The sequence below is a fragment of the Apus apus genome, chromosome 6 (assembly GCF_020740795.1).
Source record: "Apus apus isolate bApuApu2 chromosome 6, bApuApu2.pri.cur, whole genome shotgun sequence".
In the NCBI taxonomy this organism is placed as follows: domain Eukaryota; kingdom Metazoa; phylum Chordata; class Aves; order Apodiformes; family Apodidae; genus Apus; species Apus apus.
In genome coordinates, this window is record NC_067287.1 from 20265877 (window position 1) to 20292302 (window position 26426).

Sequence of the window (26426 nt, forward strand, 5' to 3'; positions counted from 1 at the left end):
CTCAATTTTGTGTAGTAAGATATTGAGTCTGGCTCTGCTCATGTTGCCCTACTATTGCCCTACTGCACTGGAAAGCTGAGGCTCTAGATAGTTTGGGACTAGTATGAAACAGCCTCAGAACTGGGCAAGGTAGACAGTTTCTTTCAAGATTCCTTTTCTGCTGTATATGCCATGGTCATGTGTGAATCTGGTCTTTAATCACAGAATTTTAGGGGTTGGAAGGGACCTCGAAAGATCATCTAGTCCAATCCCCCTGCCAGAGCCAGATCACCTAGAGCACATCACACAGGAACATGTCCAGGCGAGTTTTGAATGTCTCCCGAGAAGGAGACTCCACAACCTCTCTGGGCAGCCTGTTCCAGTGCTCTGTCACTCTCACAGTAAAGACGTTTTTTTCCAATGTTTACATGAAACCTCCTATGTTCCAGTTTGCACCCATTGCCCCTTGTCCTATCCCTGGACATCACCTCTGTTTTCTCTCTTTAAGCTAGGCTTCAGGACATCTCTGTGCCCAGACATGGGATTAGGAGGGAAAACATTGGTTTAAAACATTGGTTAACTGTCAGGAATCACCTGCCCTGTTCCCATACTGTTGTAGTGGAGTAGACAGGCAAAGATGTCTGTGCCATTTCCTCAGACTATGCACACTGTATTTTTAGACTGTGCTGTAAATACTTTTCATTTTGCGTCTTACGAAATTCTCCTCTTTCTGCAAATTGGATTACTTAAAAATTTGAATTCCCTGCCCTTACTGCCTGCTGTGACACAGTTTTTAACACAATAAATTTAAATTAACTCACTTGCAGGTCCTGCAAAGACATGATCACTTAACATTAGCTGCACATTAGGCAAGGTTATAACAAATTAAGTAGGTTTCGATTTTCCTGTGTTTTGTGTATGCTCGTCATTATTTTATGTTATGGAAATTAAATAATTATTCCCTAAGTTCCAGTTAATGTGAACACTAGTTCAAAACTACAGTTAAAATATAATTAATATAGACAACTAAAGGAAGACTACAAAGACTGCAGTAGATGCTGCTTTCATACGTTCTGCATGTTCCTGGAATTGTCTAGCTTTTGATTATGGAAGAGATCAGCTGCCTTCTTTGGTCAGCTTTAGCTTCCAATGAAGATGGCAGAGACTGCAGACAAGTGGCTTATAGTGAAGAAATATGGAGACAGAGGTGGGATTTTTCAGAAGAGCCATGTGCAACCAAGAAAGCAAGGGCTCAGCCTGGGACGCTACAGACTTCAAGACTACTTTTGATGCTTAGGATAGGATTCACAGGGCTTAAAAACTGATTCTTGATGGTTTGGGGAGGATCTTCTGTGAATTCAGCGCAGGATTTTATCCCAGTTTTTCTCTCTTGTAATGCTTGAAGCATTAGGCTGCTCCTTCACCATTTGTTAGTGGGTTTGTCTGATTCTGGTCTCTCCCAAGGTGCAGATTTCAGGTACTGATACCTCTTGTTAAAAATATTTTATTGCTGCCAAAATATGAGTGCTTTTGTATTTCTCTTAAGCTTTCCAATAATAAAGCCATTCTTGACCAAGTAGAATAGTAAAGAGTGTAAAATAGTTATTATCTATTAATTGTGAAGGTTGTGTTTACTTCTCAGATTGGTCATGGTGCTTGTCAGTTCTTTATTTCACCTGTGATACTCATTTAAAAGCTGAACAGAAGAGGGAACAGACAGCAAAAACAGTTCTCTTCCTCTCTTTCACATCATGTGCTCTTTTCATTGCTATTATCCTGTGGCTTTGCTGTTTGCTTTTTTTATATGCCTTAGTGGTTACTTGTGCAATTTTTGCCTTACAGTTTTTTACCTCCTTATTGCTTTGTCTTTTCCTAGGAAGTTCTCTTTTCAAAGGTATTCGTTTTGTTACCAATTGAAACTGTGCTTTTGTTCAACATGTTACATGTTTGCCCTATGAAAGCAACGTGAGCGATGTTCTTTATGAAATGTGGTTACACACAGACCTGCTGTGGCAGAACACAAAGCCCAAGCTGCAATGGAGACCTTTCTGATAACTTCATCTGTATGCTACACATTTTGCACTTAACGTACAATGAATGTGTTTAGTACAAGGTGCTGCAGAAACTGTGCTTTGAAATGTTTGATGCTATTTCTTATGGTTAGTTACTGAAATTCTTTCAGACTAACCAGTGTATACTTTAGCTGAATGGTGCTTCTTGGTAAATTTAGGTTTCTGGCTTCTGTAATTTTATTCTTGCTGTTCTGATGACAGCACTTTTACATGAAAAATAGTACCAAAAATTTCCTCTCTCTGTGTCTTTGTAGGGGGCTGGGAATACTGAAGGATAATATAGTAAATCCTTATAAACAAAAAGACCCATACCAAAAACCAACATTCCTTGTAACAAGCATCTGGTAGCACTTTTTCTTAAGTTTCAGTGATGCAATAAATTATGACTAGGAGGTAGGGAAAGGGGAAGAACATAAATGACTAAGTAAATTTACTTCTTCACAGTGTAAAAAGGAAAACAAAATTAAGGACAAGGCGAGATTGGAAGGAACTGCTACAAACTTTGCTCGTCTTCCTGTCTCAACTATGACAGCTGTGCAACTCCTGCTTAGAAGGTGGTGAAGTTTATCATCTGAAATGAAAGTACAGAATCTCAAGAAATAGCAAACCCTCCCCAGAAGACTATAACCATCTATAACCATGTAGTATCAAGGATGTGTGGTTCCTGTGCTCAAACTCTATGTGTGCTGCACAGCTGGGCAGTTTCTTCAGGGAAATGGAGAAACAACCCTAACACCTAGCCTAATTCTGGAAGGCTCAGTACATGTAAAGGATCAGCATCTGCTTTAGCAAGCTAAAAACCAGTCTGAGGCAGGTGACTTAATGCCGCAGCAAAGTAACTGTAAGCGTGAGAAAAAATGGAAACAAATTGGTCTAAGACAATTACCTGTCACAGAAGTTGCCTTATGCATCTGTGTTGATCATCATGGCTAGGACAACAGTACTAGGAGAAAAGCAAATGCAGTCTGGAAGATTTTAATTCCTCTAGAACTGGAAAAGAGTGGGACAGTGTGTGGCTGAAGTGATATCTACAGGAGAGCTGAAAGGCCATGTTTAGAAACACAAGTGACTTGTGATATCACCCGTAAGAATGGAGAATAGAGGTCCAAGTTGGAAAGAATTTAGGTCAGTTTTTCTCTCCAAGACTTGTGAGCTATGTTCATTGAACATCACTGATGAGATCATGGTCTGTTGATCAGACCACAGGGGAGGATATATGGCGGTGACATCTGCTTTTTCTGCGTGTTCTTTCATGAGCTTTCCAGATAGTGGTATGTCTTTGTAGGGAAAGATTTGGCAATGCTGACGGATCTTGAAGGTCTTACCACACAGAGCTTTATTTCATGTAGTACTTGAAGCACTTAGAAGAGAGCAGTTGCATAACCATTAAACAGAAGCTATGTAACCTAGAAGGAATTACCAAAACACCTATTTTATTTTGCACCTTGTCTGGTCTAATTATATAAACATGCTTTATTATTTATAAAACTGAATCACTTCAAAATTTAATACTGTATTTCCTTTCCTTTTTTTCTGCATTACTAAATTTTGCTCTTAAGATTTCAGAGCTGCAATCTGAGCATACAGATTTAGGACAGGACTGGTCTCAAGTGACACCGTATCATTAAATATTAAGTAACTGATTCAGTCTGCAGCCAAGAGGAAAATCAGATGACAGTCAAATCTTAAGCCAGAAAATTGAAGAAGAAAGCAATAAAGTTTCTCAATGTATCATACCTGCTGTTTTGCACATCTTAGTGAGCTGTGCCTGACTGTTTCCTTCCTCAAATAACTTCTGTTTAACTTCAGTGCAGGAGCTGTTTACCATTTGTCCAGTTGCTCCAGTCTAGCTCAACAGCATCACTGTGCCAAAAAAAGGAAAGCAGATTTATTTGTTTGTTTGTTTATTAAGACTATATAGCCACTTGCATCTGCCAGGCTTTGCAGAAATGCAGCAAATCATTGTTACAGAAATCTTGAGAGGCAGGAAGTTGAGCAGTAGAGCTACTGCCATTAAACATAATGTCACACTTTCAACTCTATATGGGACTAGTTATCAGGAATTAAGATAAGTAAAGATTTAGTGAAGGATACAGACAGTTCAAAGCAGAGCTGCACTTCTATCTGGTTTCTGAACCAATGGAAAGTATGCTGTGGGACTGTGCTACCCACTAATTGTGTTTCTTTTCTGCTCAGTGTTTGGGTTTTCAGTGTATAGGTCTGTAATGATCTAAGCATGTACAGGTGTAGGATTTTTAAAAGCTCTTAGTTTATTTTAAAAGAGCTTTATTAAGGGATGGAGATTGTGAGATTGGAACTTAGAGTAGAAATTCTTTAGTGATGCAAGATATCATGTATTGTCGTCCACCACCGTTCCGAAACAATAGCGCTGCTCACTGCTTGTGTGTTTTAGGGCTCCCATAAGGGAAGGCAAACCATCCCAAAAGATTGCTCAGGGTGAGATACCGTAACACCTGAATTTTTGTCTGATACAAAAGCACGGTTTCATGCAACTTAACTATTATAAGACTGAAGTCTTAATACTGTAAGATTAATTCTTGTGAACCATACGAAACATCTTATAATTGACTTTGTGAGACTATTAAATGATTGAGGTGCTACTAGTACTGCTCGACTTTAGGTGGATCAAGCATGATTTTTATGTGCTCTGTCTTGTATTTTCACATGGTTTATTCCCTAAAAAAATACTATCTTTGTGGAGTTTTTTTGTTGTTCTAGGGGAGGAGTGATGCTGGATGTTTATTGGTGTTTGTTTTGCATATTTTTTTAACCTAAAATGGGAGCTGTAATAAGTCAATAGAGAATGCCACAAGTATTAAGAAGTTAATCCACTCCAAAAGTTCAGAATCCACTGAGTTTTGGATCATCCTCTAAATATCTCTTCTTGGACATAAGCACCTAGAAGGATTGTGTAACTAGCTAGGTCAGGGGGAGCATTAATTGAATTAAGTTCCCTGGAGCGACTCAGAAAGTTGAAGGCTCTGGTACTGTGTTTGAAGGACCACAAAAATGCAATGTGAGGATAAAACAACAGCTTCAAGTCACAGTGGGCACGTGGGGAACTTGGCAATGCTTTCCATTAAAAAGAAATGAACATTCAGTATTTTTTAACCTCAGCCTCAGAAATATTCCTCCAAGCACTCTCACAGTGAACACACTCTTCACAGCCACAGAAAATCATTGCAGCAGAAATAGTTTTCAGCCTCAACTAACAATTGCAATAGCCCAACTACATGCTTTCCCAGTTCAGTTAGACTGTGGGGATTAAATGAAGGGAGAACCAGCTGTGTGATGGTTCAACATGGTTCTCATCTTCTCCAGGTCCAAAGCCTGAACCTGTGGCGTTTGCGTTAGGCTCGGCTTGGCTTTCAACCCAAAGCCTGAGCCTAGATGTCTGTCAAGTGACTGAGAACAGCAAATCTGAAATTTCACTGAAATGAACTTCCATGGGAAAAAATCCAGGAGTCTGCAGTTTCTCTGAAAATAGGTTTCATAGTCAGAAAACTAGTTTCTTTGACTGCAGACAATGAGGTGAGCACATGGCTAGTTGCTGAACATGGGGGCTTTTTAATGTTACCTGTTTTGAAGTGTGGCATTCTTACATTGCTGTTTGTGGGCCTGACTGTAGCAAGTCAGTGGTAAATAACAACTACAATTTGAGAAGCAAAATAGCTGTTTTGGTTTTAATGCATGAGTTTATTATGCTTCATATTGTCAAAAGTCACTTGGATAACTTTGGATCCTTGCACATCATTTCTGGGCATCAGGCACTGGTTTGGCATTGGAGCCGTAAAAGGGGTGTGTGTGCTGCCAGGAACATGCTGCTAAGCTGGGAGCCCTGCTTGAGTGCCTGTGTTCACAGCACAGCCATCCGGTTTTCCTGCAAAAAAAAAGTGGCAGAAAAGCAAAAATGCAGGAGCAGAGGAGCCTTTGTTGCCTGTTCAGCCTTCTTCCTGGGAGAGCAGCCACGCTGAGCATGTTGTATGACACAGAGCTTGAACGTGTGGTGGGCTCTGCTTTGTTTGAACATTGCTTGAGCAATTTGCTTTTATTGACTGAGTGTAATTTCACATTTCAGAGCAGAAATTTGGAGGGAGGTTTTAAAGACAAACTCTTCAGTGTGGTGGAGGGAACCTGATTTAGACATACACGTGAAAATCAGTGAAATGTTTGCTCAAATGTGCACTTAAATCGTTTTTGCTGAATTGAGCACCACGTGGTATACCAGATTAGTTGGCAGAGGCTCTCCAAGTCTTTTCAGTCTTACTAGTGTTTCATATCATGCTGAAACATCTTTAAAATTTCATTAGAAGCTCAAAGTTAAAAGGGTTGAGAGTGATGAGGCATTGGAACAGGCTGCCTGTGGAGGTCATAGACTCACTGTCCCTGGAGGTGTTAAAAAAAATGGGCAGATGTGGTGTTTCAGGAGATGGTTTAGTGGTTAGGGGTTGTAGGGAAGATGGTTGGACTTGATGATCTTGAAGGTCTTTTCCAACCTTGATGAATCTGTGATTTTGCTGAGAAACTGTACCCTGGATTGGGAATACACTCACATGTTGAACAAAAGCAGTCAGATTTATTGCTGCACTCTTGAGGGGCTCTAAGCAGGATGATAATGAGCATTCATTTTATGACTATGTTAGAAAATATTTTCTCCCTTATCCTGAGCTGGAGCAGACCAGATGTAAGCCTGGTTCAGTCTGGAAGTCTTGTAGGCATATTAGTGCAGGACTAAAGTGAATCTCATAAACCCCTTTGCAAACAGACGGATCAAGTCTTCCAGAACACTTGTTCCTTTCATCTGGGTTTGCTGGATTTAAATTAACCTAAGAAATCTTTCAAGCAGCACACTTCGTGCTTTTCTGGGTCACTCAAATTTTGTGTCTCTGTACAGCCGACTGGAGAAGTGTTTCAGGTCTGAGGGGCAGAGCAAATTCTCAGAAAACCAAGCTCTGTCAGCTGTTGTCATCTTACACTTAAATGTGAATTGATGTGGAGGTCACCTATAATGGGCTTCCATTGTGTTCCTTTACTAGGGCATCTAGTATTGCTGGGGGGAAAAGGGGAACAAAAGATCTTAGTACAGATGTTACCTTGCTTTTCCTAGTCTGTTGGGCTCTGCTACTTCTGCTTTAGATGAGTTTGCTACTTTTCCTGTTGCAGGCAACTAGCTGTCATCCAAATGACAGTTGTCCCTAGTGACCTGGGGATGTTCAGCCACTGATGCTGAAGAAGGACTTTGAGTGAGATAGCAGAAAGGGTAGTAGAGAGGATTTATGCCACTGGCCAGACATCTTCCTTTCCCTGGGGTCTGTGACTATTCAGACTCTGTTCAGGCTAAGGGGTTTTTCCAACCATGAGAGTTGAGATTATTACCTAGGACAAATGAAAGACTTCAGTTAATCAGCTACTACTTTGTGGATTCAGTTGGGAATGAGACTTGATAACCTCATGCTTAAGAAAGATGTCCTTCCCTTCTATGATGTCCTATGCAAACAGAAAGAACTGTATGCCTAAGTCCCACAGTACTAAGGTGGTTTGGACACTGGGCTGTACTCTGAGTGGCTGTGATTCCTAGTCATAACTGTTTCCCTCTACTTGCATCTCTTAATCAGTGGGCTGCAGTGAGACCCAAATAGAGGGATTAAAGCAGTATATACTGTAGATTGTGTGTGATGGATTTCATTAGAGTACTTGTTGCAAGATAATTGAATTGAGAATTCACCTTTGGATGAATCTTGCTGGACAAAATCTGCATTGCATGAAACATTTATCTAATACCTTCTGGCCTTGTCTGTATCGTTTGGAGTGAATAATACAGCTTCACAGCTTAGTTCCTGTCCCTAATCTTTATTCCAAAGTCATGGAGTATTTTCTGCTACATAAAACAGCTTCAGAGAACAGCAGAGAACTGAGTGCTAATTCAGTTCCTGGCGTGTTTGGAGGCGTAGTGATCTGTGTGAACTTGTGCAAAGGATTGCTGGTGTATCTGCCATTACATTTCTCATAGCAGATTGCTGACAGCTACAGATAGACTCCTGGCCTTTTTTTTTTTCTGTACAGCTGAGGATAATGGAAACAGCATCCTTAATTTTGATAATTTGTTCTATGTACATTTCTTCTGCCTGTAATTCCTCATAAATGTTACTCATTCTGCTAATGTTCTTAACTATTGATTTAGTTTAGTTGAGATGTTATAGATCTCGATATGTTAATTTGTAGGAAATGAGCATCTAGTTACATCTTTGTCTTCTTTAATTTTATTGAAAAAGACAGTTACCAATTAAATATCTTCAGCTGTTAAGGTTATCGGTGTTAGCAGTTTATGTGCAACATTCACTAAAATGTTGAATATATCTGGTATAACAGACTAAGTAGGTATATTAATTTGCCATATAATGATAAATACTTTAATAATGTAAAACCTTCCAAACTTTATGTTCAGCTATAACCTGGGATAGTGGAAGTTTTGCTGTGAATTGCGGTGATAAACCATCTACAAGTAGTGGTAAAACAATGCGGGAAGCTCCTTGGACTTCTTCGTATGGGATTGAGATTCCAGTTGGGGTATTGAGCCAGCAGAATTTCCCTTTGAAGCCCACAGAAAAGTCATCTAGCTGCCTTGTACAGAATAATGAAAAGTTCTTTCTAGCTCTGCTACCACCAGAGTTAGCTGATTAATTATGATAAACATGTTGGGGGCCAATTCTGAGGGGGATTTTTTCTGGGTTTTTCTTTATTCAGTTTGACCAAACCAGAAGTTTGTTGAATGGCTTTTGTGGATGTTGTTTAGCAGGAACAAACTTTTTCTTCTACCAATCTGACTTATTTTTGAAAGTAGTTAGCACTTTGGCCAGCTTTGTCTGTCACCCAGTTCTGAGCCTTTATCTTCTGGTGCTCAGTTCAAGTATACTTGTTTGGCAGGTTAGGGATCAAGAGCAAAGATGACCCATAGCATGTATTAACATATAGTTGTATGCAGTGTCACCTTTGTAGCATTTGAACAGTTAGAGTGAGGTGATTGTGATTGACAGACCTAAATAGTACCTAGTGGCTCTTGGCTCTAAGGTTTCTCTGAAGCTCCTAGAATTCTCCTACAGGGAGAACTGTAGGTGTTAGCACAGATCTACAGCAGTGGTAGTGCTTTGGGAGGACTGAGAAATCGGTGTTTCTGAATTTCTACCCTGGTGGGTACGTGCCTGCCCAAAGCTTTTGGCCTCTGTGAGTGACCATTGAATGTTGGTGACAGTTACACCTTGGAGAAATGTGAAATGAAGGTGATACTGAGGGGCTTTTTAAAACAATACTCAGACTTACGAGTGAAGGATGGGCACTGGGAGTACTCAGCAGTGAGATTAGATTTTACTGTTTTTACCTCCCAGTATTTTTATTTTCAGTGACAGTCTTCAAACTTTCACTAGATGAGGTATGTAGCATTGCTTAACAAGAAAATTGTTACCCAAATAAAACCTTCCTTCATATTGCCATCCTTGCTGTTTTTTCTGTGTGATCTGATTTTTTTCTACCAGCACAACTAACTTTTTGCCACCAAGTGCTGTCTTTTTGCACTATCTTGAGGAAACTGTCAACATTAAAGCTGTGAGCCACGTTGCTAGTGTGACTGAACCCTTGAAGGGGTTGGTATGTGTATCGTATCAATTGAATAAATTAATCTCTATAGTGCTGTAGAGGCTACAGCTTAAGATAGTTGAAGCATCCACTTTAAAATTCATGAATGTCCTTACACTCTCCCATGCTCAACTTGTCAGAGTTATTTTTGTTTGACACAACTTTTTTTTTTTTAATACTTGTAAAAGTTGCTTTGAATAGGAAGGTTTGGATTAACCTTCACTAACATAGGCGCATTTTCCGTTTTGAAACCATTCCGGTAATGTCTGAATATGCTTCAGTGCCAATTAGGTGTAAGCTAATAGTTTTGTCAGTGGAGAGAAATCTGTAAGTGCTGTAAAATATGTAATTGAGGATGATTCACACTGCAGTACTGCCTCACACTAAGGATCCTAAATCTCATCCTGCTACAAATGTTTTGAATAGTAACTCACTGATGTTTATTTCAAGCATGTTTGTGGAGTCACTCCAACCCTTGGGAAGAAAACCCAGGCATTTCTCTGAGAATTTAGACTGCATGAGGTTTAGGTTTTATTTCCTTATACTTGCATCGACTCTTCTTTCCTAAGCCAATAATGAGTCCAAAAGATAGGAAGATGCTCTGTGTATCTTCTTTTACTGGAGGAGAGGATGTTTTTGTATTAAATCTCCTGCTGGTTTCTCTCTTATTTTCTGTTTCTTCTAATTTGCTTGTATCTGAAAAGAAATCTAGAAGCCCAGCAATTATTTAATGTGTACTTGAGAAAATGTAGAGTCATCTATATCAAGGGAACTCTTGGAAGTGGACATAAATTGTGGGTATATCTGTATCCATCATATCTATCTGATGCAGATGCACTCTCTAAAACTAAGTGCTGGAATCTGCTAAACAAAATTCCAGCTCATTGTGGATGGTGCTTTTCATTACTAAAGACTATATTTGATGTGCAGCACTCAGACATCATCTGTTGAAGTCTTAATAAAATTTCTTATTATCATTGTCATGGTATCTAATAACAAGTGATCTTCCTGGCAGTAGGCATGCGAGTTCTCCTCTGTCCTTTACTGTCCTGCTAGTTTTCCTGACAGTTTTAATAACTTAATTATCCTTGAATTTATTTTTTCCTACTATGTTTAGATGAAGTTAGCCAGTACTAATGGGAGGCCAGGAAAAGCAGGCAGGTGATCACAATGCTTGATAACAAAAGGTATCAAAAAAACAGACCAAAATTTTGCTTCAGATTCTGTTAATGTGACCAGGGTGTGGTGAATTGGTAGTACTATAAGAAATAATGTGTAGAACTGTAAAGTTTATAAACCTGATATCCTAGAGTTAATCTCTTGTACCTTTTGCAGGTGGAGATTTACATTTTACCTTTATATATTTACCTATGGAGTACGGTTCCTGAAAAAGGTAGGCATGTATATTATTATGCTTTCATAACACATTACACATTTGTCTGAAGTCTCGTATAGGTATGATAGAAAGCACAGGCATATGATGTATGTTCACAAAGAATAAAAATTAAAATTTAATTTCCATTCATAAAATGAGTTGCTACTGGCATGGGTAAGGAAATGAGTTCTCATCCGTATTTAATGGAGTAAAAAAAATTAATTGGTATAGCAACATGCCTAGTTCACTTTATTACTTTTGATTATAGGAATTAAGCTGGCAGTGAGGTTTACCAAAGTATTCATCTCAATTTCTTCATCATCCTTATTTAAATGCCTCTGGCAGAGGTTGCTTTTTTAATAACAAATAAAATCCATTAGTGTTTTTTAAAATGCTATTTTTTGCCCTTTGATGTGCTATAAAAAGAAGTTTCCATGGAATTTCCCATCAGTGCTGTGTTTCTGGTGATTTAAGCAGTGAAGGATATTGATAGCTTCTAAATGTCCTAGCATAGGTCTATTAACCCTGCCATAAACAGTAATACAGAGCTATGGTTCCAGTTGTTTTTCCAGTGTGACTAGTTTTCAGAGCTTTTGTGCAAGTTGGGCCAGATTTGTATAATTCTGATAAGTGAAATTAGGGGAATGTGTGATCTCAATATGTTCATGTAATCTTCACTTTGGACAAAAAATTGACACAAGATGTATCCTAAATGTTTCTGGTGCTTTGTAAGTAAAAGTAGCTATTAAAAAAATCCTCATCATGTTTAAGATTGGAATTCTTGAGGCTGTCCCAGGTGCCAGTCTACTTGGTGCCAGCAGGACTGATGATGTGCCTGCATGGAAAGGGGTTGTGAAGTGAGTGCACCAGTCCTCCAGATGGACCAGAGCAGCATGTAATGTGCAACCTCACACTGCCTCCTTGAACACTTACACTTTGTGTGTATTTCATCCATTAACAAGCTGTATGGTCTGATTTTCTCTATTGCCACCAATACTACAAAAATCACAATTAGCAAATATCACAAAATCACAACTGGAAAGCATAACTATGATTAATAAAGTAGAGCTCTCTCAACACAAATAGTGTCTGTTCTAGGAAAAACTCTTTAAGACTGGCATTTCTACAGATTAAAAAGAATACAGTAAATGCATGCTGCATTACCAGCCATTGCGAGCTGTTTCCCAAGGTTGACTTGACATACGAAGTGCAGGATGTCTTCTTCACAGTTCAGCATATCACTACAGTTTGAAGAGAGCTGGCTGACGTAGCATGGTTATTAGAACAAGGTATACCATTGCTTATCAAGCTTATCAAGGATTGGTTGTGTAATTTTGTTGTAATTTTAACTTTCAACTTGTTTAACTTTTACAGAGAGAACTTGTTAATCATGCAATTGTGTCTTTTTAATTATTCATTTTTCCGATGTAGTAGATGAGTCTTACAACATTTTATGCTGTAGTTGTTGTTCCAGTGTTCTGTTTCATATACTCAGGTCTCTCACATGGAAATTTGTGTAAATTAACAAAATTATTCTTGTGATTGTATTTATATTTGAACCTTCTTCCTAATAATATTGCGTAACTAAAAGAAGTACAGGCTTTTTGCTGTCCATTGAGCACCAAAGATTTTGCTAGATTGACTTAAGGGAGAACTCTGGGTTTGCAAATAATAAAGTCCAGACCCCAAAATCTGGAGGGAGACACTTCCTTCACAACTTTGCTACAGTACTGAAGCAGATAATTCTTTCTAATTTGTCTCGGTTTTCTTAATGGAGCAATTGGAAAGAAACAATTGTGTCCTTAGGACGCTACTGAAAAAAGTTAAGCATAATAAATTCTCTTACAATTTTGATAGATCTTTCCTTCAAAAAGCTGTTTTGCCTGGAAAGGAAGTTAATTTCATAGTCAGCAGTGTCTTGCTGTGCTAATGCTACACTAGAGATCTGCATCCTTTCAAGTAACAAGGTCTGCTTAAGACCCTCCTTAGGATACCTGGTCTGGAAGACTGATAAGCATGATGAGTGAGCCCAGGTGCAAGCCAGTCCCAAGGGCTGCAGTTCTATCACAGCACCATAAAAAAATGTTAAAAGGGAAATGGCACTTTTCTGCTTTCCAAATGAACAGAATCATTCAAGGTTGGCTGGTTTGTCCATTTCTGGATAGTTTAAGATCCCTGATTTGAAAAAGCTGGTTTTATCATCTTAGGGTGGAAGTGTTCCTTATTAATTGGTATTACAGTTTTTACTCATGAGGAACTTCCTTTAGAAAAGTGAACCAACTCAATGATACAAAAGGCTCTCCTTGAAATGCTATGCCCAATCCATTGTCTCTGATATCAATTCTTTGTTGGCTCTTGAATTGCCAGGCAACAAAATACTCTGACTCCTATATTATTGTCCTTTGGTATGACCTGACCTACTCTCTTTGCAGCCTGCTACTACTTTGTTTTGCTGCATATGCTGCTGACCTAATTTTTTTTGTGTTCGCATTTGGCTCTCTTAAATGTTCCTTCTGTAGTCTGAGGGTGAACTCATCTTTACCTACAAGACTGGCATGGAGCCCATCAATTACTTAAGAACCACTTTAAGCTGGTTTTAAAGTCCTTTGCTTTGTGCTGGCCCTTTGCCTAGAGGTGAATTTCACCTTTTGGATTATTTCTGAAAATGCCTTTCTCACAATGCCCACAGCACATGAATCACCTTCACTATCTTGCTGCATAAAACAGTATTACTGTATCAGTGCAGTATCAGCAGAAGGGTAGATGTCTTTGTTTCCTTGTGCCCACCAAACTACCTGAGGAAGATCTAACCAGGATACTCTATTAAACCACCATTCTTGCAAAGAATGTCATTAGGTCTTCAGTGGCTTTGTAGAGCTGACAAGCTTACTTGGCTTTTTGGGAAGATGTGTCCAAGCTTAATAAGCAGTAATTAGTTAGCAGCTTATCAACTTTGTTTCAGTTCTGAAAGTGTGATACTGTCAGTGTGGTATGGCATCATGCCAAACTTAGTTTATTTTTAGAATGGTAGCAACTTACTGTATTAGTTTTACATTTGCCTTGCTAGAGCATCTCGCAAGGAGAAAGAAACCTGAGGTTTCAACTTTGCTTCTCACTTCTCTAGAGAACCACATGAAAGCTGAAGATTTAAAATTGTTTCTCTTTATCAAACTGTTCTTTTGGGGTTTGTGTTTTTCCAGTGACTGATGTATGCTGTTAAGTCCTAAAGTAAAAAAACTGTACTTCCGTTGAACAGTATTTTCAAAAAATTTTGATTCACAGGGAAAAAATGCCTGACCTAAAGCTTTATCTTCAAAGCTTGCTCTGCTGCAACAGAACCTGTCAATGTAGATGTTTTAAATAAGTTTGTCTTACTGATGTTTTCAGGACTCCAAATAAAGTTCACAATAAACTCAGGAAAATCCTTTAGGTTGGGAAAACCGAAGGTTGGCAGTGGGGTGTCCAGCATATAGCTGTTTGTTGTTGGCCATGTTGTCATGGTCAAGTGCTGATACTGTATATGATGTGTTTTAGCAATGTAAAATGCTCAAAAAATTGTGCTTCCACACTCTCCCTCTCTGTGCATATGGACATCTGCTTTCCACAGCCCCTGGGTCATATAACAGCTGCCTCACAGCACTCTCCCTTGTCTCTTGCCAACTCCACCTCTGAACTCTCAAGGCAGGAGGCCATTATGGAGTTTACACTGGTCTTGCCCTCTGTGCCTCCTAAGATAAATGAGTGTATGTTGTCAACTTTGCCATTGCAGTGATAGCACATCACTCATGAAGTGACATTTTATGAATGAACTTCTTTCTTATAACCTGTACTGTTGATGGCATACCCCATATCAAGCTGCTTGTTTCCCTTTTCTTGGGCCTAAAGAAACAGTAAAAGTGCAGCTTCTACCATTGGTATCTGTCTTCTTCAGTCAAGGGGAGATTTTAATGGCAGGATGCAGCTATGTGAGTGGTATGTCTTTTAAATGTTTACAATATCAAGGAATTATGTGCCTCTTTGAAGAGTTACAGTGAAATGAGAGCAGTAAGTCTTTGGTAAGAGAGTAGAGAAAGCAAGGCAGTTGTTTTCTTACTCAGAAGTGGACCACATGTAGAGGAATAGCTCACAGCCTTCCAGATACTCAGCAAGACTTCAGTAAAATTCTTAATGTAATTAGTATTTAATTTTCATATTAGACATTCCTCCCTTCCCTAGTTCCTCTGTCTTCAGCCTTTTTTTTTTTTTTAACTCTCCTTTGTGTCAAAATAAGTAAATTAATATTACAGAGCTGCAAGACTTAATTTTGCCAGAGGATTTGCTGTCGTTGACTGTAACTAGTGAAGTAATTAATGACTTTACAATGTCAAAGCATCTCAAAGATGAAATTGATTATTTTGTCTTGGTTTCTTTTTTATATGTTCCTTATAAATTGTTGCTTCATCTTAAACTTCTCTGTAACATAGCATTTAAATTGTAGCTATTCTATTGTATTACCCAGTGGTTTAGGGTTTGACGTGCCCTCTGTAATTTCTGATACTTCTTGAGGAGAGGGGATTGATGTAAATGTAGGCTAGAGTTCAAGCCAGTTCTCTTTCTGCCTCAAATATGATCATTTTAAAGGGCAGATTTGTTGATGATTGTTCTTCTGTGTGAGGAAACAGACTGAGACACCAGCTTTCAAAGAGAAGGTGAGCTTTCTTTAATTGCTCATTGCCAACTCTGTTACTAACTGCCTTCCTCAACAGATTTAAATTATTTGGGGCTAAAGAGTGAGTGGCTCCTAAATCCTTAAATGCAAAGCATTCACCTTCATGTCCTCTCCTCATTGACCCTGTTGTTAGCAAATGCTAGATGTGACCAGCCCATCTTAGTTTTCAAGATTAAGAGATATTTGGTCAAGCCTCACTATGTTTTGGTAGTGGGGATTGCTTTTAGTTTTACTTTAACTCATTTCTGTGGCTCTTGTTTTTAAATCAAATGGTGAAAAAGGTGATTTTATTTTGTTTCATGTGGTATTTAGATATATACATATGAGGTACAGAACATGAAAGTTTAAGAGTAGGTAGTCTTAAATGTAGATCTTACAAGCTATATATTTCCTCTTTTGGTAGCCTAACAGTAATCCAAAGTAAAGATGATGTTAAGAAATTATCTAAGACCAAGCTAGTGTTCTTTTATGTGTGGTACCAGAGCCCTAGTAGCATTGGGAAGATTTTCATCTTCATGGCTGAGATGCATGATGAGATAGCACTAATTAGTGGCTTAGAAGACCAGTGTCCAAGTTGATCTGTGATGTAAAGACACTGACTCTTATACAGAGATATTTGGCCTCAAATGCCATCATCACTGTGAAGTGTGATTACGATGTGATCCTCCATTTTCCTAGGAATTGGCATAATAACCTGCATGCCCAGAGGCACATTCCTTTACTCTGGTAATAAATATACTACAGCATTCTTTGTGTCTTTATAAATCACTAAGATTTCAAGCATAAAAGATAACTAACCAATTACATTTCAACTCTGATCATATATGTGCAAATTTTCTCCTTCTGACTGCAGCTGGAATTTTTCAGCACTACCATTTGTTTCATTTGCATGTCTACAGCACACTTCCTTGCAGAGCACCAAACCAGTATTAATGCCAACAATACTGATTCATCTGTTTCTTTCTCAGCCATACAGAGTCTCAACAGGCTCATGGGATGTTCAGCGTATGTTGTAAACCTTTCCCTACACTGACTCAATGAAGCAGCTTAATTCATTCACTAATTACTTTGTCCAATAAACAAGGAAGATTCTAATTTCAAAGACGTACATGAGATTTTCTTACACTGGTGCTATTTTTTCTTAATTTTTCCCCTAAGAGCTGAGTTATTTCTCCAAGGAGCAGTGGAGGATTCAGGTTTGGTTTGTTACTTGTTTGTTTCTCTCTTTTCCTGACCTAGTTTGTGTAGACTTGCAAATAATGACCTGACATTGGAAGGCCTGACATGAGTGATATCACAAGTAGTTTGCTACCTGCTATACAGCATTTGTTTTCTGCATTCTCTATCTCAAGACTGCCCATGGAAATCTCATGGATTATCTCAAGATCAGTAGTTGGGAGGAAGTGCAGCTTCATCCTTGATGTTCTCTTGGGAAGGCTGGTTTGCCATAGTGGCCTGTTTTCCCAGTGGCCAGTTCTTCTGGTTTTTTTGCAGCCCCAGGGCTTGTTGCCACTGGGAGTGGCAGGACCATTCAGGGGAGCAACTAAATTTTATATAATTCTATGTAATCTTTAATTTCACATGTACTCTTCATCTACCTCTTATATCAATATATTCTATTTTTACTTTCAATCTGCCTTAGTTGTGCTGTGTCCTTCCCATGTTATACCTGAAAAGTTGTTGTATTTTACTTTTGCTCAGTGACCCTATCTGTCCTGTACTAGATAAATATTCCAATTTAAATGAAAAATGTCAGAGGCCACTCTGGAGCCCTTCTAACACAATACTGATATTTTGTATTTTTGTGTGCCATTAACAGAGGGATAATGTGATAAGTGTGGTACTCAGGGAGGAAATGAAGCCTGCCTTTGGCAGATTGTACTTGCCGTAAAATTGATTTGGACTCTGTTTTTCTTGATTACTTTTTCTTTTAAATGGCAACAAAACAAATAGCCGAGTATCTGAAAGTGATTAAAATTGTTAAGCTAAAATAATGTTGGGTGTTTAAATCCAGTCATACTCCTACTCATTTTCATGAAAACAATTTCTAATTCACTGTGGAAGCAGGAAGAGCACTTGTGCCAGAGTCCCCTGAAGAATGCTGTTGTAAAAAGGGGAAATATTATATTAAATTTTTAAATAAACATCATGGGTGGAAAAGGCTTCCAGTAAGACCAAAGTCAGATCCCACCTAATGGAAAAGGGATACGTTTCAGATATGTCTTCAAAAGGGCATAAAATCGTTGAGGACATTTAGGAGAGAATAATAGAGTACTTTGGATGTCTGAGGTATAAATCATGAGTCATGCTGTGAGGAAGATCAAAGTCAGTGGAAAAACTTAACTTTAAATTACTCCAGTATTTCAGTGTACATCAATAAGGAAAATTAATGCATTTTAGAAAGTGAGGATTCGTAAGAGAAGTCTAATCAGAATGGGAAATGATTGTGTAAGCTGTTTGAAGTTAGATAATAACTGGATCAGGCAAAAGAGGACAAAGCTAAGCTGGCTGGCAAAATTTATTTGTGACTGAAAGGAATCAGATGATTTTTTGAAAGAAATAAGCTAAGCCAACATGGCTTCACTAACAGCAAATTGTGCCTGACAACTTTGCTGGCCATCCATATTGGGGTTACAGAGTTGGTGGATAAGGGAAGAGCATTTGAGGTCATCTACCTGGATTTGTGCAAAACACTGACACTGTTCTGCCTGACATCCTTGTCTCTAAATTGGAGAGACATGGACTTGACTGATGGGACCACTTGTTGGATAAGCACTTGGCTGGATGATCACATTCAGAGTTGCGGTCAACAGCTCGATGTCCAAGTGGAGGTCAGTGGTTAGTGACATTCCTCAGGGGTCAGTCGGACTGGTTCCATTTAATGTCTTTGTTGATAACATGGACAGTGGCATTGAGTGCACCCTCAGCAAGTTTGCCAACAATACCAAGCTGTGTGGTGTGGTTGACACACTGGAGGGAAGGGAGGCCATCCAAAGGGGTGTTGACAAGCTTGAGAGGTGGGCCCATCCAAACTGCATGAAGTTCAGCAACGCCAAGTGCAAGGTCCTGCTCATGAGCCAGGGCAATCCCAAGCACAAATAAAAGCTGAGCAGAAAATGTTTTGAGAGCAGTTCTGAGGAGAAGGATTTGGATGTGCTGGTTGAGGAGAAGCTCAATGTGAGCCAGCAATGAGAACATGCAGCCGAGAAAGCCAACCATGTCCTCGGCTGCATCAAAAGAACTGTGATTACCAAAAGCAGGTCGAGGGAGGTGAGTCTCTCTGTCTTCTGTGCTCTTGTGAGACCCCACCTGGAGTACTGTGTCCAGCTGTGGAGCCCTCAACACAGGACAGATGTGGATGTGCTGGAGCAAATCCAGAGGAGAGCTACAAAGGTTATTAGAGGGCTGGAGCACTTCTCCTATGACGATAGGCTGAGAGAGTAGGGGATGTTCAGCCTGCAGAAGAGAAGATTCCGAGAAGACCTTATATTGTCTTTCGAATATCTGAAGGGGACTGCAGGAAAGCTGTGGAAGAACTTTTTGCAAGGGCATGTAGTGATAGCACAAAGGGTAATAATGGTTTTAAGCTGAAAGGGGGTAGATTTAGATGAAATGTTAGAAATTATTTAGTGTGAGGGTGGTAAGACACTGGCACAGGTTGCCCAGGGAAGTTGTGGCTGCCCCCTCCCTGAAAGTGTCCAAGTCCAGGTTGGATGGGGCTTGGAGCAACCTGGTCTAGTGGAAGGTGTCCCTGCCTATGCAGGGGGGTTGGAAGTAGATGATCTTTAAGGTCCCTTCCAAGCCAAACCATTCTGTGGTTCTATGAAAAGGAAATATCTTTTAGCCTCGTAATTCAGTAATAGGACACTGATGGCAACAGGACTTTCAAAATGCAGACAATGGGGAGAAATTTGACATGGGCCTGGTGAGGAAAAGTGATGTACTGATTAAAAAAATATATCTAGAATTGTATTTCAGTTTATCTGTTTGGAATCCAGCTGGGGGTTTTTAATAACATCAGAGTAATAAGTAAATGCTCAGTAATCAGCGATTTGGAGAGTTACGCTGGTACTGAGCCAGAAAAAGCAGTTTTACTACTTGTACATTACACTGTTGTTCTGGCTGGTGAAAGAGGGTCTGGTCTGCCAGACCTGTTGTCGCCTCATGGACTGGTTGCCAATTTTGACTGCTGCACAGTATTCATCTTCTCGGCAGCCCAGCTCTCTGAAAGATACAAATCTTTCAGTATCCTATACATAAAATGGCAGATCTAGAGGAAATACTTCCCGGAGTGGTTTATTGGGCAATTTCAAGATGAAAATAGCTTTAATTAATCTGGAAACTAAGGTGGCTCATTCATGCCTGTAGCAGAGTATTTAGCACAGTGCTCTTCTATTGCCAGGAGCTTTTCATGTTTTGCTATTCAGATCAATGAAGCAGTCTTATTTTCCACAGCTAATTAAACCTGAGCAGAGAGTATACATTTGGATATAATAGGAGGTTATTAATTATCTGACTGGTGCTTTGAGTTACCGTTATTGAGTTGAACTCACTATAGAGGCAGTGACTTGGAGCAGGATAGCTATATCCTCATTAAGCTAGTATAACCTTTAGAAAAATGCCTGTTTTTCTACTATAAGAGCTCTGAGTCATAAAGCTGCTTCACTTTACTCTTAAAGTAGTAGGGAAAAGAAGCTTGCCAGTTAAAGATATTTATTGAGGGATTTTTTTGGTGGGTTTTTTCATATTTTATTGCTTTCAGTGTTACCCCATTATGCATCTTGGAGCTTTCCTGTTTCTCCTGCCTATTGATGGTCTTGGCTACTGGCTTTTGAACAATGACAGAAGTTAGCATGGGGAAACACTGCTTGAAGTTCAAATTTATTTCAGAGTTTTGCTTTTATTTTTAACTGCTACTATCTCACATGTGACTGAAGAATTTTCACCCGAGATTTTTGGGTTTGGTTTGTTGTCCTGTCCCCAAGATTTGTAGACTCAAAACCTGAGGGAGAGCAAACTCTCCCCTCTTCCTCAGTTTCTCTGGGTTTTTACCATGCACAAAATTTGCTGTTGATGACTTTATACTAAAACTTAATAATAAAACATAAGCATAATTCCTCTGGTCTCATCTGCATCTGCAACCCTTATTGCTAGTTGTTTTCATAGATCAACACATTGTATCTGAATACATTCGCTGGAGGATGGCAAAAGGAAACAACAAAAGGTTTGTATCTGTGCGCTTCCTCAGCTGGAGGGGAAGATGAAAAACAAAAAGGAAATGGATGTACAATTTTATGTAGGCTCAGACATTTTTAAAGGTTTGGGAAATTATTTTGGCACTCTGCTCTAGTGAAGTAATGTTATCATGGCCACTGACTCAGAACTGAGCAGGAAATAATTCCTTGCAACCTGTGTTGTTATACTAAAATTAATTAAAATTTCCCCCACTCATTCAGTCAGAGGAAAATAAAATGTGAGACTTTCTCACTGAGCTTTTTCCAGGCAGTACTTAGTACTTGTGGCATTATTAAATACACCAAGAAGTAGTAAAGACACCTGTAGCCTCACAGATGAATAGACCTGATGCAGTTTATATGCACTCATCTCAGAAAAATGCAGTGGTTGCAGGAGTGAGAAGGGAAAAGGCCACTTTAGTCTTTCCTTACTCATTGTTGCTTAGGGTTGCGCCTCAGTTTAGCTGGGCCTCAGTTTAGCTTTGTCCAGTGACTGAAGTGCTTAGAAATGGGTCCCTTTCTAGTGACCATCACACTGGTGTGGCTAGAGATGGGGAGCTTTTGGCCCACCTTTCCCAGCAACCTGTTTGGAAGGAACTCTGCTCCCTCAGTCATCAGGTGGGACTTAGTGGTGTCTCTGTGTTCAGAAGCAGTCAGCTCTTCTGTCAAGGTTTCAGTGGCAGCACTAAGAGTGAGTTTGCTGCTGTAAGGCTTCCTCATCAGCAATGGCTTTCTAATTTTCAGACTGTCAGGGATGATTTTGAGACCTTGCTGCAATGTGCCTCTACAAAGGCATAGCAAAACACAGCAGTTAGAGGAGTGGAAGGTGAAGAGAGCTTTTGTTTGTTTTTTTTTTTTCTCTATACAACCTCTTTCCAGTAGGCAGTGCAGGTTTATAAATACCACAGTCTTAAAAATCTGGTTGTGTGTGTGAAATTGTACCTCAGTGCTCACTTCTTAAGGAGTTGTTGTTTTGTTATCATTAAAAATCAGCTGTGTCTCCTGTTGTGGGCTGCATGCAGTGATGGAGCATGTTATGTGGTGGTGAAGCAAGCCCTTATGGCACACGGTGAATCCTGCAAAGGGAAGCAGCTCCCTTGGGATTTCCAAAAGTCAGTGTTGGGAGTATGATGAAGGATGTGGTAAACCGTTCCCATCAGGACATGACACAGAAGTCAACAGCTGGCCAAGGTCAGGCAGATGCACTCTTCCAGCAGAGCAGCCACAGATAGGAGCTGTTACTACAGAAAGTAGGCATGTAATGATGAGTTTCATTATAAAGCACTCTCCTGTATGTCTATGTGTAACCATAGTATCAGGGCACAGAGTACTGGAAACCCTGAAGCTTTGTTGAAGCTATATCCTGTAGGAAAAGTAGTAGATCTGCAGTGATCTACCAGGGTGAACTCTCCTTTTTAAATTTCTTTTTTTTTTTTTTAATAATTTGCTCTTTGGATTTTTGCTGGTGTCTTAAAGGTATAATTTTATACAAGTCACCTTCCTACTAAGGTACAGTTAGCTAAGTGTAAACCTCAGCACTCTTTTCCAACCTACCATTGTGTGTTGTCTGCTTTAATAAAATAAATTCATAAACATCTTCTTAGGTGCAAATTCTAGGCTAATTGATGTGGTTTGTCTCTGTGATCAAAAAACACAACACAGCTGTAAAGCTAACAGGTTTATGGCTGCTTTGCTTCATGAAAGTGTTATCAGGCATCTAGAGTGCTTGGCTGAATCTGGCCAGTACTTTTTATACACTCTTCTTACTCAGCAGGTAGAATGACTACAAAATGTTATGTAGTGTCACCGGGCAACCTTTTACCCACAAATTAATTGGAACTTTAGCCTTCTGCAATATTGATACAGACCTTCAGGTGCTCTAAACTGTCATAGCACCAATGGGTGCCCAACTTGCATGTGACAAAACAATCCTTGGAAACGTTACCAGTGCACATGAAAGCAGATGTTTTAAAAAGTTTTGCTTAGTACAAAGCAAGTAGCAGAAGAAGTGTGAGAGGAAAAAGGTACGTGTGTGAGAGCAAACACCTTGATGGCTGGGCTTGGTAAGGAGACTGGTAGCTGGCTGGTAAGAGCAGGGGCAGGGAATTCTATAGCTGTTAGCTTCTCCAGCTGGAGTGTTGACTTCTCTTCAATCCATGCAAAGCCTGAGTATTAGACCCTTCCAGATTCTGTAAGATAATCTGTTGCCTTTCCATCTTCATTTTCCACATAATTTGGAACCTGAAAGTACACATTTATCAGCACAAGACAAGCACTAGACCTCGGTATGTCATATTTTTAAAAGGAAAAGTGGATGTATGTGGTGCCTTTCCAGAGATTGTTTTACATAAATAAACCCAAATGTGAATTATTATTTTTTCTAAAAATATTTTTGTGCACACATTTATTTGCATTTGAAATGTCAAGTGCATCTTCCAGTGATTGTTGTTAATCTTGACCTTTTATGTGTTTTTTTCCATATACTTCATAGTTTCCGATTACTAGAGTATCATTTTTAATTGTATTTGGAAATCAGCAGTGCAGATGTCTGGGAGGAAAGACTGAGCACTCTTCATTGCAAAACCCACTTACTGCAGAACACCTTATTTCTGCAGACTCAAAGCACTAAGCTCTAGAGAAAAAAGCAATTATGTAGAAACTTGTGGCAGCTTGCATAGTCACAATATATGAGAAAAGAACCTCAAGAAGTTCGTTGCCAATGTGTCACATTGTCTTCACTTCTATTGTCAGTTGTGCCAAGCAGTATGAATGACTGCTTGGCTCTGTGAAGAATTTAAGAGAATGCTATTCCTGTTGTGGAAAGCAACTGCATCCCAAACTAAATCAGCAGTCACACTGGAAGGAAAAACATAGAGAAATTGATGCAAAATAGTAGCCACAGATTTTGTTATTTTGCTGAATTGTTTTTGTTCAGTAATTTTGTGGGTAAAGGGAAATTTACTTCCTTTTAATGTGTAGGTGAAAATACACTGGTACTTGCAGAGTGTCAGTTTATTCTGCAGTTCATCCTGTCACCAACAATACCAGCCAGTGCTGTTGACATCGCTTGCTGTTCAGGTTTGCCCTCAGTGCCTGTCACAGGTGGCCAGAAGAGACTGGAAACTCCCTGATGCATTTTTTACATCAGAATTTAGTGTGAGAAGCACTTAAGAAGTAGCAAAACAAATAGAATTATACCAAGGGATGATGTTCACATGATTCAGATCCTGTCTGATCCAGGGTGATTTTTCAGAGGATAACAAGCAAAAAACACATTTCTGGGTAATCAGAGAAAGTTTCCAAGACATCATAAATTTGAAGCCCTTGGAGGCCAGGCAGACTTACTGGAAGATGATAGAAACTTTGAAAAGCTGACTAAGAACAATCTGGTTGTTCCTTCATAAAGATCCATTTTTTATTTTAAAATTGAAAGAAAATTGGGAAGAATTTAATTTTCTTTCTATTGGAAAGAAAAATGCTGCAAAATATTGATAATAGTGAAAAAAAAAGGAAAGGTTGCTTTCTGTGGCTTATAAAACTGACTTGTTTTACAGCAGTTAATACCAAGGAGCTGTTCTGTAGTTAAGAGGGAAAAAAGTGTATTCGTTTGTACGTTATACGTGGAAGCAAATGTTCTCATGGATAGATCCTCTCCTTCTTAAGGAAGGGCTGCGGTAGTCTACACTTACATGGATCCCCATTGAGCCAAGTAAGAACATGATGAAAGAAGCCCAGGGTCTATGTGAAATTTCCATCTAGGAGATTAATTTATTGAAAAATGTCTTGGTTTTACCATAAGTGGGTGGAGTAATTTTTGCCCTAGGACACAGAACCCCTAGCATGGGAAACTAGAGAAGGATGCATTTTGTGCTGCCTATTAATCTGACTTTCCCTCTTGCGTCAGCAGCCATTCAGCATACCATGCCAAGAGGATGCAGGTGTTGCAGAAAGAAAAAGAAAGCAAGCAATTTAAATAATCCCCTTCTAAGCAAGCACTTATTCAACCAAGTGGTGTGCAAGAGGAATGTTTATTAATATATTGAAAAAGAAAAATTTGCTATAATCCATAGCTGTAATGGGGGGGGGTGGGGGGAGGAAAGTGAACATTGAGATGCTATTTAATTTAGCACAAGGAAGATCAAATGAGAAAAAAAAATTCACCTCACAATCCAACACCCCAGAGTAACTGTTAATTATGAATAATTGTCCTACTGCTGATGTTATGAAAGGTGCTGTTTACTAAAAGCCTGTCATTTTCAGTTCTGGCTAATGAAAAAAGAGATGGAAAGTGTTAAATATTTCTATATTTTGCAGTCAACATAAAGACTGTAGTCTTCTCACATCCTGCTGTTACAGTTGCACTCTTAGATAAGCTGTGAAGCTCAGAGCATGGTGAGGTGTCAGTCCACAGGAGCAAGAGGTGATGGTCTGCCTGCGGTGGGAGAAGGCAGCTGCTGTTGAGGAACAGAGTAGATATGTGTCATATGTCACACATGTGCACCAGACAGTGAATGTTACATCTAGGGGTAAGAACAAATTTCACATAGCACTTGGGGGCCTAAGGAAGCACTAACTGAGGAAAAATCTGACCTCAGTTGTACTACTTTTTTCCATGAAGGGCAAGGAACTGCTCTAGCTCGATGAAAAGTAGAGATGCAGATGCCCCAAGATAGCTTTGCCTGTATCAGCCCCAAGTAAATGAGGTGGGTAGATCTTTGCCAAAAGTATGCCTTATCTTGACTTTAATTCATGGTGCTAATTTATCTTCCACTTAGTATTGCTTGTAGCTGTCAGAGACAAATTATGTAAATCTCTATCCAAATATATTAACCAAGCCAGATAAAATCTTGCTGTTTTCAGATTGCAGAGTAGTGAGCATATACACAGTGAATGCTCAGGATTTCTATGTTATGTTGGGTTTGTTTTACAGGTTCAAAAGTTTTCTTATTACATAGGCAGCTTAAAATCTTTTTTTGGACTGAGGATCCCTCATTTTGGCTTGAAATGTGGCTTTGAGCATAAGCAGACTTTTGTGGGGATTCTGTCATGATGTTCCTGGATTTTTACATGCTGTATTGTGATAAAAGCAGCAGGCAGTTTTTATCTCTTTATCTACTGAAAAAGTCAGAAGATTTTTCTTACTTATCTAGGGATTTAGGAAAAACCCCTTTGGGAGTTATGACATGCCCTTGTGGACAGCAGTAAATCAGGTGTGCAACAGCTCTATCTGATGCTCCAAACTGCTAGGGCAGAAGCTGCTATGTGGAAAGCTGGGTGGGTATTGGTGTGGTAAGGCTTAGTGAAGTACTTCTGGAAGTGTTCTTCAATATGTTACTTGTTTTAAGTTTATGGACCACAAAAAGAAAACTGAGTGCCAGGAATGCTGTATTCATTTTTTCCCATCTGTT

The 26426-nt window shown here is 39.3% G+C and overlaps 1 protein-coding gene across 3 annotated transcripts in view; it reads left to right on the forward strand.

Annotated features, from left to right (window-relative positions):
* CERS6 (ceramide synthase 6) overlaps positions 1 to 26426 on the forward strand; it is a 103095-nt gene that overhangs the window by 40677 nt on the left and 35992 nt on the right. For all 3 annotated transcript variants that reach the window (XM_051624009.1, XM_051624011.1, XM_051624010.1), the window contains exon 4: positions 11037 to 11094. In XM_051624009.1, coding sequence (XP_051479969.1) covers positions 11037 to 11094 — 58 coding nt within the window. The remainder of the gene's footprint in view (positions 1 to 11036; positions 11095 to 26426) is intronic.